Source organism: Brienomyrus brachyistius, chromosome 5 (genome assembly GCF_023856365.1).
Source record: "Brienomyrus brachyistius isolate T26 chromosome 5, BBRACH_0.4, whole genome shotgun sequence".
In the NCBI taxonomy this organism is placed as follows: Eukaryota; Metazoa; Chordata; class Actinopteri; order Osteoglossiformes; family Mormyridae; genus Brienomyrus; species Brienomyrus brachyistius.
In genome coordinates this window covers 22,927,662-22,946,616 of record NC_064537.1, presented here as the reverse complement: position 1 = coordinate 22,946,616, position 18,955 = coordinate 22,927,662, and the positions used below count along the sequence as shown (strand labels likewise).

The window sequence follows — 18,955 nt, the reverse complement described above, 5'->3', positions numbered from 1 at the left end:
CAATAAGGTAACCCACTTATTGTACTTAACTCCTTGTTCCAATCTCTAAATGAGGCCATTGTTAGTTCTATGACTGTACCTGAAATACCATGCAGGAATCATAAGAAACATGTCCTTGCAAGATCTAGAAGTAGTTTAAGCATGTTCATAAAGTGAAGGGACTTGCTTATCTTCACAAGGGGAGGATGTAACCCAGTTAAAAATTGCAATTAGATTGTAAATTATAAAATACAAAACCAGATATTAAAATCCATCCATTTTCCAAGCCGCTTATCCTACTGGGTCACGGGGGGTCCGGAGCCTATCCCGGAAGCAATGGGCACGAGGCAGGGAACAACCCAGGACGGGGGGCCAGCCCATCGCAGGGCACACTCACACACCATTCACTCTCACACACACACACCTACGGGCAATTTAGCAACTCCAATTAGCTTCAGCATGTTTTTGGACTATGGGGGGAAACCGGAGTACCCGGAGGAAACCCCACGACGACATGGGGAGAACATGCAAACTCCACACACATGTGACCCAGGCAGAGACTTGAACCCGGGTCCCAGAGGTGTGAGGCAACAGTGCTAACCACTGCACTACCATGCCACCCCCCAGATATTAAAATGAAATATAATAATATTATTATTATTATTATTATTAATAATAATAATAATAATAATAATAATAATAATAAGTATGAATATAAATAGTAAAGGCTTATGTATGTATTTACAATGTAGACTTATTTAATTTATTTAATTATTTTCCCCAATAAGAGTTAATAAATCTAAGTAGGAACCTTTTAACATTTCCCCTCGTAGCTGGTGGGAACTTGGTAAAATCATCCTGTTTTAACGGTAGATCTTTAGATGGCAGATTAGGTGGCTTGAAGAAGGCAGTGGGCGTAAAGAACCAACATTGCGTAAAGGATATATCTATATAAATATCTTTGTAAAATGCATTGTTTGGTAAGTTAATTTTTTTCTTTTAATAAAAGTCCAATAAAGAAGTAGTTAGCAGTCGAGTATAACGAGAATGTTCTGCAAGTGAGTTAGCATGCTAGCAATTCTATGTTGCTAACTTAGCATACTGCTGTGTTCATTGTATACATGTATATAATCTACTTACCTATTCAATGTCTTTATTTTTATTTTGTTTTGCTTGCAATTATTTTTTAAGTTTATTGTGTAAAATATTTCATGTTTTTATGACTGCATATTTAAATGTGCAGGTCATTTTTGATTAAAAAAAAGAAAGAAAGAAGAGATGGCGAGCCACCAGGAGACCCTTGCGCGAGCAGACGTGAGGGAGAGCAAGTAGTTACGGAGATTCTAACCTGTCGCTGCCAAAATCTGGTTGGGGTGTTAGCATCGTTTGCCATTTGCTTGGACCTTGAACTTGAACAATTGAACTTGGAATTCTCTTTCTATATATATACGGACTGGGCCTAGTTGTTCGTATGGACTAAGACTGAAAACAAAATTAGTTTTGCTTGCTGCTGTTTTACTTCACGGACGGTATATTTTTTGACAAAAATGATTTATATATGAATGTATTTTCTTTTATAATTAATCTGAATTGTTACCCAGGGTGCACCCAGATTGGCAACTTTCATATTTGCTTGTGAATTATTATTTTTTAATGGTGTATATTGTATAGTGACCTGGATCAGTTTCCTTTCATTTCATATTCATTCTGCTTGTTCTTTTGACAATCCACTAAACATCTGATATAAATAATATTGCAGTACATTTTGTTCTATAAATATAACCCAAATGCGTTGATATTGATTAAGCCGTTCATACCGCCCTATTGAACCTAGGTATAACCATTAGGGTAATTTATTGACAATCGGTACAGCTGTAGAGCGTCCTGTTGGAAAAAAAAAATGACAGAGATTGTAAAGAGCAATGGACTCAGATGCCCTGCTGGTATTCTCCTACTTTATATTTTATAGGAAAAGACTCAGTGTTCTTATACTAGCAAAGGGAGTTTGTACAAAGTATTAAGAGCAGGGGTGCCAATAATCGTGGCACATGTGTTTTTGTTGAAAATAATTATTTCTTGATGAAGGATTTGTTTTTCTTTCAATAAATTTATATTAAGGCAATGTTGGATTTTTCCTAATTTTTTTCAGTGTGATGTGAATTTTTACTAACCATTTTTACAAATCTTTCAAAGGGGTGCCAATAATTGTGGAGGGCGATGTATGTAAGTAGTCTGGCTTCTATGTCCTAAATACTCCTGTACAGGGCTTGGAACAGCACATTGGTGCTGCCCTGGCGATGTCCCCAGTCAGAGAAAAAGCATCTGTCCCTCTATTACGTGGCAACTGAGAGAGTTCATCCTGCAGTTTGGTTGGCACCATTAGGCATCTGTACCCCAAGGTGCTATGCATTATTCTCTGTAGCTGGAGAGAGGGGAGGCCCGACCCACAGCTTTGTTTGCATCATTAGGTATGTCACTGGCTCCCTCACAGTGCAACCAAGAAGGTGTACCTTCAGCGTGACTGTGTGCTTAATTATTCACCTGTTGCAGCAATGGGTATGACTTAATTACGTAATTACTGGGGGTGTCCACATATGTTCTCTTTCCCCATCTGTCTTGCATCATGCAGAGTTGTCATGTATGTCATGAATGTAGAACTGCATCACACATCATTTGTGAACAAACAAAATGATTGATATTTTAATACAACAAATGCTCACAAATTTTGCATTTCTTAACCAAGTAATATACTTGCCCCAAAAAAGGTCTACATTGCCAAAAGTTAGACACCCCTCCAAATCAGGTATTTCAATCACTTCAATAGCCACAGTTGTATAAAATCAAGCACCTATGCATGCAGACTGCTTTTACAAACATTTACGAGAGAATGGGTCACTCTCAGGAGCTCAGTGAGCTCAAGCGTGGTACCGTGATAGGATGCCACGTGTTCAATAAGTCCATTCGTGAAATTTCCTCACTACAAAATATTCCATGGATAACTGTTACTGTAGTGGTATTTTAACAAAGTGGAAGCAATTGGGCACAACAGCAACATAAAATTATAGAGCAGGGACAAGACAAGCTGAGGCACACAGTGTGCAGAAATCACCAACTGTCTGCAGAGTCAGTAGCTACAGACTAGATTAGCTAATGAACAGTGTGTAGAGAACTTCATGGAATGGCTTTCCATGGCTGAGCAGCTGTATCTAAGCCTTACATCACCCAAGTGCAATGCAGTGTTGGATGCAGTGGTGTAAAGTACGCCGCCACTGGACTCTAGAGCACTGGAGACGTGTTCTGTGGAGTGACGGATAATGCTTCTCTGTCTGGCAATCCAATGGATGAGTCTGGGTTTGTCGGTTACCAGGAGAATGGTACTTGCCTGATTGCATTGTGCCAAATATAAAGATTGGTGGGGTTGTTTTTCAGGGGTTGGGCTTGGCCCCTTAGTTCCAGTGAAAGGAGCTCTTAAACGGAAACAGACCTTGTCTTGGGGAAAATGCTTACAAGAAGAATATGTTTTCCCTTGTAAACTGTGGCAAGGGAGGCCATTTTAATATGAATAGAAAACAAGCAGGGGACTAAGCTACCCCAGAGCTGTCTTTTCCATACAATTTCCACATCTACTTCCGTACCTGTAATCAAACACTCATTGGTACCATTTCCTTCCTCTTTTGGCTCAACAAAACCAGAAACCACAGCATTAGTCCCCAATATGAAGGCATCAGTAGTCTTCAGTGTAAGGACTCCTACAAAAGAACACATTTCTGCACATTTCATATGCATCAAGTGGTACAAGTGGCAGGCTTTCATTAGTGTAGCATAAAACATAAAAGATTCAGTTTAATATTTCTGAAAGTTTGACATATTGCAGTAAGGTATGTAACTGCGTCTTCGGTGGGCAATATGTATCCACTGAGTCTGTATTTAGCTGCTGGATGTAGCATAACAGAGTGTATTCAGTGTTTCTCTGCTTACCTGCTGGGTGTAGAACAGCATGTACGCACTGCTCTTCCTCTTTCTCAGCACCTGTTCCTCGTCTGACCTGGTCACTATGTGGTCGCTGAAAGCCAGCCAGCCCTTCTCTTCCATGGTAAAGGTGTCGCTGATGTAGTGACCTACGAGAAAGACAGGTAGGCCGTCCTCTGATTATATGGTGTAAAATATGCCTTCTAGGTCACAGGACTATTTAGTATCTTTATAAAAATCACATTTGGGCAGCTACACAAATACGAGCATTTTCACTACGTGAGAATTTTGTTACACAAATGAATATAACAGTAAACTTCTTGTGTAAGAAGGTCTTGTTAAAAAAAGTCCTTTGTGTATTTATCTATCTTACCAGAGATGGTGCTGGAGCCAAGGTGGCTGAGAATACCGACAAGCTGATAGCGGTGTCTGGGTGGCTGCCCGTCCGACCATTGTTTCCGCCTGAAGGGAAAACTCACCATGAACTTCATCTACCTCTATGGCAGCTCCACCACTCTGCGTATCTCCAGTCTCTCTTACTCTGTTCTTATTAAACTTTACTAATGTCCTAAGCTCCCTCTCTTTCCCTCTCACTCACATGTCTTCCACCAACTCTCCCTACCCTCAACAGTGCAGGTGTTTGCTGCTCTGTCTCTGGTCCAGCTGCTTAAGAGAGACCGGAACCACAGGAGAAACCAAACACAATGAGATGAGAGGTGAAATGACATTTCTACTGGAGCCACAGAGAAAACAAGTGGTCTAACCAAAATAATGGCATGGTGGGTAACTTTCTTTTGCCCAGTGACAGGGGTCTGTCCTGGAACATCCTACTACCTTGGTACCAGGTTTTATGGGGAGATGATCTACTCTTACTGGTTCCACCACTGAAATCCATTGAACTGTACAATCCCTCCATATAGTTTGCTGAATAGTACAGTATATTATGATTATGTATATTGGAAGTGCACCCCAAGGTACTTATTTACCTTCTTGGAGCAGTGCTGCCTGAGGTGTCCCTGTCAGCTGGGAGATCTCCCTGAAGTGGCGGAGCAGGGAGGTCTCCCTGCGGAGGAGAACTGGGTCCTGCACTTTGACCAGTTCAAACTGAGATGAAGTTGAATCTCTTCATGTGCAGGACCAGGATACTGCAGATGCAGAAGGAGAGTCAATGAGAAAGGGGAGAGGGACAGCACAGAACACACACACCACATGTATGAGAAAATGAACAACATACCGCTCAACACAAAAACATCCATTTGTCACACTGTGCACATTACTGAGCACCATATATGCATACAACTGTTCCTCTTATTTGTTGGGAATGTAATGAACTCACCGAGGCAGTGTAATAAATGCCCATGAAAGGACAGCATGCCCCCCCTGCAGGTGGCACACCTGAACTCCACCTCTGTATTCTGTAATTAGCACACAGAGGTACTAAGTCATTAGTGCCTTTTACCAGCACCATTACAATGCAACACTTCTGTGTCAGAACCAGATAGTCAGGCGTAGGGTGAGTATGTGTTCTGGAAAACTGCTAGTTGTGAGTGATCTTGTGTGCAGAACTACAGACACCTCGAAGTAGTTCTTCAGCAGATCTTCCACTTGCAAATTTGGGAGGACATCCAGGTAGAGAAAGTGGAAAGCGATACTAATGCTTTGTGTCTTTATGGCAGCATTACGTAAGTCATTCAGACAGCCGTGCAAAACCAATAAAACCAGCAGGGTGTACATGGTACACGTCCTCTGGCACAGCATCTCGAATGACAGGTGTCCTTCCATAGGACTGGTGTACATCACTGTTCTCTCCCAGGCCAGAATTAACTTCCCCAGCTCATTTAGCTGGGATATCAGGCAGCTGAAGAACTCATGGGTGTCCTAGATGATTGGAGATAAACAGAAAATGCTTGCAGACTGAAAATGTATATATATGAGACTGATATTGCTTAACATTTTTCAGTATAAGGTGTGTTTTCATCATTGTATATTCCTTGTATATTCCTTAGTCAATATTATGCTTATCTCAGCAAACTGCTCAGAAACCGTATGAATTAGTTTTCTCAACAAAGTCTTCTTCTGCTTTGAGCTTGAACCACGTGTTGCAGATAGAAGATCAGCGAAATATCTGCAAGTCAAGAGAGGCAGAATTGGAGTTGGTATCTCCACTTTCAAGCAGATCAATTTGTGATTAGGGCAGTAACACATGTGGACATAACAATAGAAAATTCACATGTATGTAGTTGTGTGAGAGAGCTTGTATGATGCTGATATTTGTGTTGGGTACCTGATAAGGTCAGCATAGGGGACTGACACCCACTGTTCTTCCTGCCTACTGATGTCCTTGCAGAATCAGCTGGGGGGTAAGGGAAGCTATAGGGATCTGTGGTATCCTTGGTGAACTTCTCCAGGCTGCTGGTAATACTGACCTTGCAGGTAATCTTTGCTTCAATTTGGGAGACAGGTGTCATCCCAACTGACTGGAAAATGGGACTTGTAGTCCCTATCTAGAAAGGGAAGGGTCATCGTCTGGATTGCGGTAACTATAGGGGGATAACACTGTTTCTTAATGCCAGGTAAGGTTTTGGCTAGAGTCATCCTTAACAGAATCCATGATCACTTGCTCTCCTACCAATGACTGGAGTGGTCTGGTTTTGTGCCTAAGAAGTCTACCATCCACCATATTCTGGCACTGAGAGTTCTCCTCGAGCGCAAGCGCAAACATCGGCAGAGGTTTTTTGCAGCCTTGGTCGATTTACATAAAGCGTTTGATTTAGCTGCTATGTGGGACATCCTGAGACTTTATGGGATCCCACGGAAGTTGCTGGATGTCAATTCCGGCCTGTACACTGGTACTGTGAGTGCTAGGCAGAGTGGATGGAGAACCTCTGTGTGTCCCAGTTGATTCTGGGGTTTGCCAGGGGTGTATTCTTGCTCCTACTTGTGTGGACTGGGTGTTGGGCAGGGTCGTGGGGTCCAGCAGCTGTGGGGCTTCCGTTGGTAAAGAACGAGTTACTGATCTTGACTTTACTGACGATGCTGTGATCTTAGCAGAATCAATGGCAGCTCTGATTGGGGCTCTTGAGAGACTGAGCGAGGAGTATGAGTGTCTGAGATTGTGGGTGTCCCGGATAAAAACCTAGATCCAGGTGTTTAATGACTTCTCTGTGTCTCTTTAGAGAATCCTTGGGGCCCTTCCAGTGAGGGCGACTCTCCATGGGGTCATTTAACCAATCCATGGCACCAACACATTATCAGGGGTGCCTGAACTTTTGCATAACACTGTATAGCCCTGGAAAATGACCCAACAAGGAGAAGGGGCCAGTGGATTCTGGAGTTAGACCTTTTCAACTGGGTTATTGTCCACAAGGATGGTTTCCGCCATAGAAATGCGGATGCATTATCACGCTGGCCAGCGTTGGACAGCTACATTGAGTCAAGGAACTCTTACAGCTATGTGCAGGCTGTTGGTTCTCCAGGAGGGAATGACATTTTGCCTACTAAGACAGGAGAAGGCCCAATTGATGTATTCACTTGCCTCGGACAGGTCGAAGTTAATGTCATTGCAGAGAAAGGATTTGCATCCTGAGACTTTATGGGATCCCACGGAAGTTGCTGGATGTCGAGTCCGGCCTGTTCTCCAGGGGGGAATGACATTTTGCCTCCCGATAAAACCTGGTATCAAGGTAGTGGGATGTTCCTGGACAGACCCCTGTCACTGGGCATAAGAAAGTTACCCACCACACTGTTATTTTGGTTAGACCACTTATTTTCTCTGTGGCTCCAGCTTCCCACTCTGAGTCCACCACTTCCCCAATCTGGTAGGGGCCCTTCCAGTGAGGGCGAGTCTACATGGGGTCATTTAACCATTCCATGGCACCAACACCATAGCCCCCATGGTGAGCACCTTCATCATGGTACAATGTCTGTTTCTCATGTGCCTCAGCCAGGCACATTTTGCCTACAGAGCCAGGAGAAGTTGGTACCGCTCAGAATCCCCAGTTGATGTATTCACTTGCCTCGGACAGGTCGGAGTCAATGTCATTGCAGAGAAAGGATTTGGACATTAACAAGGTGTTAGTTTGGATTGGGCAAGGTAAACAGAGACCCCCCCGGAGAGGGTTCTTCTCTCCCTCTTCGTAAGTTGTGGACAGAATTCAGCCGCTTATCGATTATAGAGGGACTTTTGTGCCAGACTTTAACATCTCCATCAAGTGAGAAGCAGGTGCAGGTGATTATTCCCCCAACCTTAGTGCCTCAGCTCCTGAATCAGTTTCATGGAGGGCCAGCTGCTGCTTGTTTTTCAACTGAACAGGTCTGGGAAAAAGTTAGGCAAACATATTATTGGCCTTTCATGTTACGGGACATATATGTTGGTGTGAAAAATGTAGGGCATGTCAGACGCAACGCTTGTCATGTATCGCTGAGGTATGGCGGTGCAGGGTAATGGAGACAGATGCAAGAGTCCGGGAATAGAGGATAAAACTCAGGATTTATTAGAGGTAAACACGATCAGGAACACAGGAAACACTAGCGACATCAAGACGTTGATGACAAGACTGAGGAAACACAAACTGGGAAGCACTTAAATAAACAGACTCAATTAGACAAGACTAGATACAGCTGGTGATCAGGAGGATTCCATATGAGGTTAATGAGGGGGTGTGGCACACAGGAGGAGTGACATGATCGGGATGTGACAGCACTCCCCAGTTCCTCAACCAAAGGCTCCTATAGGTGGGTCTCCTGCTAACTGGCCTTTGCAGAGGATTGCAGCTGACATCTTAGAGTTGCCAGTGACCACAAGAGGTAACAAGTATGTGCTGGTAGTGGAAGTCTATATTATTAAATTTGTGAACCTCTATGCCCTGCCAAATCAGATCGCTAATACAGTGGCACACTGCTTGTTTGAGGATTTTGTCCTGGTGCACGGCATCCCGGAGACATTGCATATGGACCAGGGTCGGCAGTTTGAGGCTGAGGTGACTCAGTGCCTCTGCCGATTGTTAGGGATCAAGAAAACTCACACCACGGCCTACAATCCTAAATCGGATGGTATGGTAAAACGGCACAATAGAACTTTAATTGATCGGTTAGCTAAGAAACTGCTGTCACAAGGTGGGGAATGGGATAGTTATGTGAAGCAGGTGGCTTTTGCCTATAATACTCATAGTTCATTCCAGTACAAAATTTACCCCATTATACCTCATGCATGACTGTGGGAGATGAGTCCTAGCTGATGTGCTGGTACCTTGTGGGGTGTTAGACCAAAGGAATGAGGGGAAGTCATGCAGATTTTGTGTCAGCAAACTCAAGTTGGCTTTCAGTGTGGCTTTGGTTAATCTGGCTGAGGCACATGAGAAACAGAAATTGTACCATGATGAAGGTGCTCACCATGGGGGCTATGGTTTTGGTGCCATGGAATGGTTAAATGACCCCATGGAGAGTCGCCCTCACTAGAATGGCCCCTACTAGATTGTGGAAGTGATGGACTCAGAGAGGGAAGCTGGACTAACTAATTGGATTGTCAAGCCTTTGGACAGGCTTGGAAGGGCACAGGTGGTCCATCACAATAGACTAAAACCGTACACGTTACCAGTACCCCATCTTTCAGATCCCCCTGCCCATTTGTCCGGTTTGAGTTCATCCCCTGTGGCTGATGCCCCAGCCACCCCCCATCTCCTGGGTTGGATGGGGCAGGGCCTCATTTGAATACAGGGTTGTCAGAGATACTGAGGCTGGACTCCGGTATGGCACGGTCTAAGGCCGGAAGAGTTTTGTGGCATCCTGCATATCTCTCAGATTTTGTGGTTTACTGAATGTTCTGTTTGCTGTTGTTTTGCTTGTTTTGTTCTTTGTTTCTTGTAGACATATCCCTTTTTTGATAGCGCTCTGTGCTCTGGGATTGATTTGGTCCTATAATGGACACCCAGGGTTTGTCATTTGGGTTGTTGTGGGCTGTGGATTTGTGATTGTTCTTTTCTTTTGTTGAAACAGTGATGTTTTTTTGTGGGAGGGCATATGTAAGAAATTTACCAATTTTACCAACACCACCAATTGACAGACGGTACTTAAACCTTGAACTGGTAACAGCATAGTGCAAGGTATAGTTGCTATGCACGTGTTGAGTGGTTTAACTCTGTGTTTCTTCCCCAGTTACAGTCTGTCCTTCTTGCCCTTCCTGAGCCTCCCGCACCTCCTACCTGCCCTCCTGCCCCTCCGCCCTTCACGTGAAGCCCCTCGTGTATTCCCCCGTCATCTACATCCAAGGATTGATCTACTGGCTTCTCAACCCTCCGCTTCGCCTCTCTCGACCACGGCTTTGGGTTAAGTTTTGGCTTTTGGCGATACGATCGGACGGCTATTGACAACAACTTGGACCCGGCTCACAACTACGCTTTGTTTAATCCCTAATAAACTTGGTTGCCTGGATCCACTTGTGTTCGTCCTGTTTGGCAAGACACCCTTGGTTTTTTTTTAAAAAAGAAAGGCACGGGGTATTATAAATAAAAAGATGAGAAGTGTTCAGTGACTGAGATGGAGCTTGTGTTGTTTTTTTATTATTAAGTTAGGCGAACCCGGAGGCTCGGCCTCAATAATGTAGCACCGGCAGGGCGCATGTCCCAGCATGCCCCGTGTGCAATTGTAAATAGCCCTTGTTGTGTTGTTAAGGGTTGCATTTGCTTATTGTCGCATGTGTGTTTGCCTGTGTCTTATGAGTACCCTCTTCGTTCCTCACATGTATTTAGCTTGCGTAAATCTCCCACCATGTGTGAACCTTACAGTTCGGCGCCTAACAACCTTGTGTTCCCGCTCTGTGTAATTGGTTCAGTGCTCTTTGGATACCTGTTATAGTTTTGTTATGGACTGCTTTTAAAGAGCGCATTTTCCCTGGCAAGCAAGTCTCCTTGTTTTTTTCTGCTCCCACAATGCTTCGGTCCGCCCAGCGCCACAATATTGTAGGCCAAGATATAGAAAGAACAACGAATGACGAAAACACTAGTCCGCCGATTAAAATACTGTCTTTTGTAGTAGCTCTTAATAAGACTATCGGGCACACTTAACTGGAACAAAATATACTAGTGAAACGGATGGAGGTTAGATGCTGAACTGTGGGAGATTTATGCAAAGCTAAGGACACGTGAGGATCAGACTGGGTGCACATAAGACACGGGCAAACATACATGCCACAATTGGAAAATACAACTATTAACACAACAGTACAACAAGGGGCTATTTACAATCGCCCATGGGCATACCAGCATATGCTGATCCTCACCGTGGCAACAATATATTTATCAATATGTATCAATTATTGAAACATAAGCAGCAAAACTTTTAAATGTGAGAATAAGCCCAAGACCATCAAAGGGCGTCTCAAATTTTATCACAGTGGAGTGCGAGAAGGATGACTCCAGTGCAGGCTGGGTACAAATGAAACCTATCACAGGGGTGTTGACTTAGAAAGACAGGCAGGGAAGCTCATGCGGATCAATGACTGAACAAGGATCACAGGACTGAGAGCGCCTAATATACATGATTAACAGAGGAGTAAACATGAGGCAGTTGTGGCTGGTTAATAGGAGGTTAACAGGAGGGCAGGAACAAGAGGTAAGACTACGGAACTTCAGGCACAGCTGATTAACAACCACGCCAAAGGGAAATGCTGGGAGCAGACAGGCAGCACTGCTGGACGTGACAGCATTGCTTGTGCCTGTGTCTGAAATTATTTCCCTACAATATGGTCAACAATTTCATTAATTATTCAGTTGTTAAATAATTATAATTAGTATTTATTATACTGTATTAATTGCTTAATTTTTTACTTATATTCCCCCTAACTTGCCAGTCCAAAAACGCCTGAAAATACGAATAGCAAAGTACGAATGAATATCTTTTCAATCGCTAACATTGTCTTTGATCTTTATGCAAAATGATATTGTAATGTTTTCGGGAGAGACGACACAGAACCACCCCATGAAAACATTGTTGACAGCCGGCATATGCTGATCCATGTTACAAAATCAAAACCGTTTATTCTTTGATATATTGCCATCTGAAAATGGTCAGAGGTGAGAAATCCCCCACAGGACCCCCTACTTCGGGGGCGTGGTTGACTGTGTAGATAGTTAGTGATGGGCATGAAACTTATACACAGGGGCGCTGCTAAGGATTTTGGGCCCCATGAAAAGAATCTTGACAGGGCCCCCAACACAGTTTATTGGGGGCTTCTCTGGGCCCCCTCTCAGTCATGGGCCCTGAGAATCGTCATCGTTTACCCCCCCTTTAGAGCGCCCCTGCTTATACAGTTGAAAGAAGCATATCTGAACTATAAATTCTGAAAATATAACTATCTCAACTCAACTCCTTCAAAATAAACTCCCAGGGTCAAATATGACATTTTCAAGTCTTTCCGTTCAGCTGCCAAGAGGTCAATTTTGAGAATACCCCTCTTGAAATGTGAATCTAATGAGAAGGAGCACTTTCAGACAGAGAAAATTACATCAGATCTTAAATTTGAAAAACCTACTAGTAGCATCATTGAATTAATGAGAAGCCATGTTCACAGTTCTTAGATATTCTTTGGTCAATCCATCCGGACTAACACAGTTCCTGTGACAGGTCAGTGCTTCAGGAAGTTTCCAATGGAGCAGGTATCCAGGGAGGATTCACATTTCAAGACGGTGCTGTCATACATGTAGCAAACAGACACACATAGGTATACAGTGTTTAAGCATTCAGAAAAACTGTATAACTAGTGTACAAATGGATCAATAGGAAAGTATAGAAAGTGTTACCAGTTACTGAGAGTACAACAGTGCTGCTTCTCGTGTTTGTGATCTTATTTTTACACCAATAAATATATGGTTCTGAGGTCTTCTCCACAGAGGACGTCATGAACTCCAAAGGGCCCGTTTTTGGGTAATTTTTTATTATAACACGGTAAAGGTGCTGGTTCTGCCAGTCGTTGTCCACATAAAGGGCTAGAAGAACATAGTCATATATATAGACCACTGAATCTCCAAACTTTATGTCTAGAATCTCTGGAGGAAAGGCGTCTGGGATATGAAAGAAGCAAGGAAAGGAGGAGATTAGATATCGTCAGGCTCAGACCTGCCAATCAAGGCAAATTTGCCATTCTTCTTTTCTCAAAGATCTACACAGACACTTTCACAATCTGAACAAGTTCATGTATTTCTTGATACATGATTGTTGCTAAGCAAACAAATAACACTGTACTAAATTCACAGAAATATTCCTATAGCAGCATATTTGTATATATTTGCATATAAACAGCATGTGGCACATTTTACAGGAATCTAAATGTAACAATAGGTTATTGATAATTGTGGATATTTACTTACCTTCAATTTCGAGTTGAAATGCTTCACTCTTAATTCCATTCCTCTCGCACACATATCGGCCTTGTGCACTAATAGACTTTATGATGACGATATAGTTTTGTTGCGTTTGATCTGGGATTACAGTATCATTGAAATACCATTTGACGTCGCCTCCTTCTGAGCAGGTGAGTACTATGGTGTCCCCCAAGTATACAGGTAAAAATTGCTTCTTTATGCTCACTGTCGGAAAGAGAAGATGAAGACCCACAAATACATACCAGCTTCTCCGTATTGGACAAAAAAATTTAAACAGAAGAGAACTACACTAAGAAAATGCATGTAGTATTTCTTTAGGAATTATTATAAATGCTTAAAAATTCCCCAGTATCGCATATTTTAACAGCATTAATGTCATTATTGAAGATTTTTAAAGTTATTAGTTCAGACAAAGAATTAGCTTATACCAAATATTTCCATATTAAATTCTAAAATGCAAGTAAAATTTCAAATTGTCATGACCTGCTTGTCGGCTCCTCGTGTGTGCCACGCCCCCCTGATTACCCACGTGTTCTTCCCCGATTGTATCCAGCTGTGTCTAGTTACTTTGATCAGTCCTGTGTATTTCAGTCCGTGTCTTACCTGAGTCCGTGGTCTGTCATTGATGTCAATCAGCGTCTGATGTTCACTGCACCTCGTTTTCCCCAATTAAACCCTCGTTTTGTCCCGATCCTGACTGCCTGCTTGCCTTTCTGCCCGCCTTCTCGCCCGTGTGATCACCCGCTCTCCAGCGATCGTGACACAAATAATATTTACATGTTTTCTAGCTATTAGTTAACTAATAAGTGCCAATCAGAAGGCGAGCTAACATTGTCCAGAAGGTCAGTGTCATTTAGGAGTTCACAGGGCTGTGATGCCCGCCTCGTCCGCTCTTCGTGTGTGCCACGCCCTCCTGATTACCCACGTGTGCTTCCCTGATCGTCTCCTGCTGTGTCTGATTACTTTGATTAGTCTTGTCCTGTTTTAAGTCTTGGTCCTACCTGTTGTCCTCGTCCGTCATTGATGTTAGCTGTCGTCTGATGTTTCCGGTCCTTAGTCGCCTGAATAAACCCCTAGTTTCCCCGACTTTGGACTTCCTGCCTGATCCTTGCCTGCCTGCCTGTCTGTCCGTGCGCCTTACACGCGATCAGCGATCGTGACAAGGGCAACTAGCTAAACGATAAATCATGGCATCTTACAAATGCAACATGCATCTTACAAAAAACTACAGACTGACACCATCAATGTATATTCATATACAGCTCTGGGAATTAAAAGACCACAGCACATTTTTTTGTTTCACTCATTTCTCAATTTATGGGTGGGCATCTATGTAAAATATACATGTTTTTTGCAAACTCCTGTCCAACTCTTCCCTGTTTCTCATTAATAAAGGGCTTCTTCCTTGCTTGATTTTTTCCAAAGCTGTATATATTATACAATCATTTTCATTGCCTTATGCTTTAGTAAACTTTAGTTTTCTGGGAGACTCTGTACCCTTACTGGATTGCATTTACTTGGTTTTAATATTTTTCTTGGATGTGAAGGAAGATTAAGGGAAGACTGCTTTCTGTTGACACAGAATAAGAATGTATTTTTTTAATTACCTGTTGGCCTAGATTGACCCAGTGAAAATGGCAAAATAGCACCAAACACTGTAAGAAAAAAAAACAATCTCAATTAACTAATCTAAAAACATGTAATTCCCAAGATAAATTTGTTGATCATTTAATCATTAAAGCAATTAAAAGTAATTAATTAAATATAAATGGATATTGACAGTTCAGCAGAGGTGGACATTTCAGGTCCAAAAAGTAAAAATCCAAACCAGGATTTTGTTTCAACCAACCAATTGAGCATAAAGAGTCACAGTCACAGAGTAATCAACTGGCTGGTTGAAGCAAAATCCTGGTTTTGGTTTTTACTTTCTGTACCTGAAATGTCCACCTATGCAGTTCAGTTAAGCATGCAAAGTTGCAAGGGCTTCTTTATAAAATTGGATCAAATGTGAAAAAAATCACATTACAAGGGTTTAAGCTCATTTCCTCTGTTGCATTTTTGATCATATACATTCACAACATATTCATAATATTATTATAACATAACAACAAGACAAAGCCATTGGCATTGTACATTAACATCAAAATATAAAATGGAGTATGGTGAATCTCAAGCACTTTTGTAACATATAACTTTATTCACTTTACAATATTGTGCCCCAAGAAGGCTCTGTAGAGCTTATTTACTAAAGGCATGACTGCTGCAGAGTCAGTGGCTTTCATGAATAATTATGTAAGGAGAAGTCATACAGAGATTAATACAGAGAGACCTGCAAATTTAATCATGAAATGTATTTTGCGACATCATTCACTGCTCTCAAGCAGCTTTGCAGTTAAGATCCATTCAGCCAGCACCTTAATTCAGCCTTTACTAGATTCTTCCTCAGCCGAAGCTGGCGGGATAGGGAGTACAGTTTTATTCTCAGCTTGGATGCAGATGTTCTGCAAAGTCTTAGCCAACTGTATTTCTTATTTATGCAGTGATCAGATACCTCCTGAAGATTTTGTAACTGCCCTGAGAAATTGTTCATCTGTGCTCACTGTCTCCACACTTGATGTGCTTGTGCTCAAGCAGCAAAGGGGAGATTGCATGCAGAGTTGATTTTCTGTCTGAGTAGAAATAAATTATTCTCTTCATATTTGAAAAAGTCTCTGGCTGGACATTTCTACAAGTAAAGGCACTTACAGATTTTCTCCATTGCTTTGGAGCTTTTCTCAAATGATAATTAAAAGTTTAATCCCCACACCATAATGTCCCTTTTGTTCAACTATCATCATTTGGCACAATTTTCTGTTGTCTTTGACGTGAATTACTATCAATTTGTTAATGAAAAATGATGAGTCAGTGACAATGGGAAAGTTGGAACTGACGATCATTCAGAATTTTGGAGCTTATAAACATACTTGTACTGACATTTTGAAAATATATCAAAGCATTTTCATTTCTATGGTTTAAACCAGGGGTCACCAACCTTTTTGAAACTGAGAGCTACTTCACGGGTACTGAGCCATACGAAGGGCTACCAGTTTGATACTGTTAGGTTGAAGAAACTGTTATTAATCATTTTTGTTATCATTCCTGTATGATTAGCTATGAGTGTAAATATATATATACATTATTTTGTCTTCTTCTAACCTCATACTCTAGATTATATTAATAATAGTATTTAGCTGCACGTACCTGAGTATGTGCTCAACAGCTGTACACTTAAGTAAAAAACTGTTCTTGTTCTCACATCCCTATTCTGCATGACTCTTGCACCTCCCACTGACTATAAATAAAGGAGCCAAGGGGAACCACCCTTTGTAACACATTCTGCTGTAGTTTGCATTGCAGAGAGTGTGGGTACCCTTGCAAGTAAAACTATAAAGTGTGTTGTCTCAATAAAAGGTGGAGTTGGGGTGGAAACGCCGGGCGCTTTCCCCAACATATAATTTGGTCCTTTGAGCCGGACCCGAGGATCCCTGACGACATCGCCAGCGCGCCGAGAGGAGCAACACTGAAGCCTGCCGGCAGCCACTCGGAGACGGGTGCAAGAAAGACCTGTGACGTGAATTCGTCATCAGGCCGGTGGTTAGAACTGCACTCGACGTCTGGTGATGCCTGAAGGACCTCGGTGACGGAACAGAGAGCACACTACATAGGTGAGAAACATGGCACCTAAGTGAATAGGTGGCCAAGTGAGACATACGGCACCTAAGTGAGTAGGTGGCCAAGGCATGCATATGGTTAAGCTTAGCCGAAATTAAGCGGGAGCGAAAGTAGGCGTTGTGGGAGAGAGTGTACGGCGTTCTATGTGGATGTGTCCTTACAGGTTTTAGACTAACCTACACGATCCACCCTAAAAGCAACAACATACTGGTGACTGAAGGATAAAGGACGGGTTTCATCCCTGAAAACTAACACCGCTGCTCTAATAGGGAGCAGTAGAAGGCCGTGTTAGTGTCCTCCTGAAGTCTCATGCCAGGGACTTGCTTTTAGGATTTTTTTATGTTTTGTAATGTATTCAATAAAAGGTAATAATGGGGAAGAATCAGAGTAAACAAATCGAACTAGAGAGAGATGAAAAGTTCATGGAAGGATATAAACCAGGATCAGGACAAATAAGTAATTGGAGTTGGAGGAAAAAAACATGGATTTGAAGGGAAACTCCACACTCCAGATATTCTAAAATTACAAGAAAATTTAAAACTAGAAATGTTACGAACCTCAAAGAAAGGAAAGTTGGAGTAAAGGAAGAAGGAATATAAGTATTCAGATAATTGGTTGGAACAAAGTAAATTAAGAGATATACGTAGAAAGCAGAGTATGCAGCAATTGAAACGTGCGTTTATCGCAGGCCTAAAACCTAAATTGAGAAGATATATAGATAAACATTGGGTACATCAAAACACTGGCTTGCAATAGTACACCTCCGCCTCATACGTCCGCGCAGATACCTCTATGATCCTGGAAGCACAGCGGGTCATCGCCTCATCTGATGTAAGTATCTTTCAGATAACCATTGGTGGTGATTAAGCAATCCCCTTTTAAGGATGTTATGCCATTACTTATCATCTATAACGCCATCGAACACTGATGTCTCCTCGTCGATCGCCCTGGCATTAATATGGCGGTTCCATACCACTGCAAAGCGTTAAGCGTATCCATAAGGCTTCATCGTATCAACAACTACTTACCCCTATAGAAGCGCTCGGCGGTTCCATAATGTGACACTGCCCACAAAAAGGGGAAAGGAATCCAGAAATGCATTTCACAGCGCTCTTTAATAACAGCACTGGAGAAGGGTTAGAGGGAACAGGCTGAAAGAATAGTCGAGGTCCAAAGGCATGGGTCTGAAGCCGGGGAATCCTTCCTACACGGGGGCACAGGACTGGAACACACGGGGAAACGGGAACAGGACGTGCCGGGCTCAGCAGGAGAGAAGACGGGTCAGTTTCGGGAACGGGTCTGGGAAGAGGGCGAGGACAAGGTAAGGTAAGCACACAAGGCAGACGGAATAGGTACAGGGATTCAGGAAAACGAGAGACGAGAAAACGCTTAGTAAGGCACAAAGTCATTGGCTCAATACTTCGCGGCATCCTGGGGCTTGTCTGTGTCTTTTGACTGTTCGCTAATTAGGTACGCTGCGTCGTACCTTGTGGAGTCCGCCCCTGTGGGCGTGACATTACCCCCCCCCCCCCGACGGCCTCCTCCCGGAGGCCGAGGACGTTTCCGGGGTCTACCCCGCGACCGGGGCGCCGGCTTGGCAGGATTCGCGGCGTGAAACGCCTGCGGGAGAGTAGGATCCGAGACAGAGGTGGCGGGCACCCAGCTGCGTTCGTCGGGTCCACTGCCCTCCCAGTCCACCAGATATTGGAGCTGTCCCCGGCGTCGGCGGGAATCCCGGACAGCACAAATCCTGTCTGCGGGAATCTCGTCCTGTACGTCTAGTGCCGGGTCCGGAAGGGGGGCGATCGCCGGACGGAATGGACTGAGCTTCACAGGTTTAAGCAGGGACACATGAAACGTGGGACAGATGCGATACAGCTTGGGCAATTGCAGTCGGACAGCCACAGGTCCCACCTGCC

At 43.1% G+C, this 18,955-nt stretch overlaps 2 protein-coding genes and 1 long non-coding RNA gene across 10 annotated transcripts in view; 1 reads left to right on the top strand and 2 right to left on the bottom strand.

The window, feature by feature from the left end:
• LOC125743018 (carcinoembryonic antigen-related cell adhesion molecule 20-like) overlaps positions 1–18,955 on the bottom strand; it is a 95,069-nt gene that overhangs the window by 18,784 nt on the left and 57,330 nt on the right. The window lies entirely within an intron of this gene.
• LOC125743042 (uncharacterized) lies at positions 698–7,760 on the top strand. Its single transcript, XR_007398267.1, has 3 exons — positions 698–959; positions 4,006–4,112; positions 4,325–7,760. It is a non-coding gene; the product is annotated as an uncharacterized LOC125743042 (long non-coding RNA).
• Positions 12,615–16,643, bottom strand: LOC125743035 (uncharacterized). The gene is made up of 5 exons (XM_049015646.1): positions 16,566–16,643; positions 14,933–14,980; positions 13,311–13,529; positions 12,744–13,004; positions 12,615–12,632 (listed from the first exon to the last, which is right to left on the bottom strand). The coding sequence occupies exons 1-5, from the start codon at positions 16,633–16,635 to the stop codon at positions 12,622–12,624; spliced, it is 609 nt and encodes a 202-aa protein (XP_048871603.1). The 5' UTR covers positions 16,636–16,643; the 3' UTR covers positions 12,615–12,621.

Bases quoted from the DNA above. Each gene is read 5' to 3' on its own strand.
- LOC125743035 (XM_049015646.1), bottom strand. From the start codon at position 16,635: ATGCAGAATAGGGATGTGAGAACAAGAACAGTTTTTTACTTAAGTGTA. The intron at 13,530-14,932 runs GTAATTAAAAAA...TCTTTCCGACAG, and splicing joins GGGTCAATCTAGGCCAACAG to TGAGCATAAAGAAGCAATTT. The intron at 13,005-13,310 runs GTAAGTAAATAT...TTCATATCCCAG, and splicing joins ATTTCAACTCGAAATTGAAG to ACGCCTTTCCTCCAGAGATT.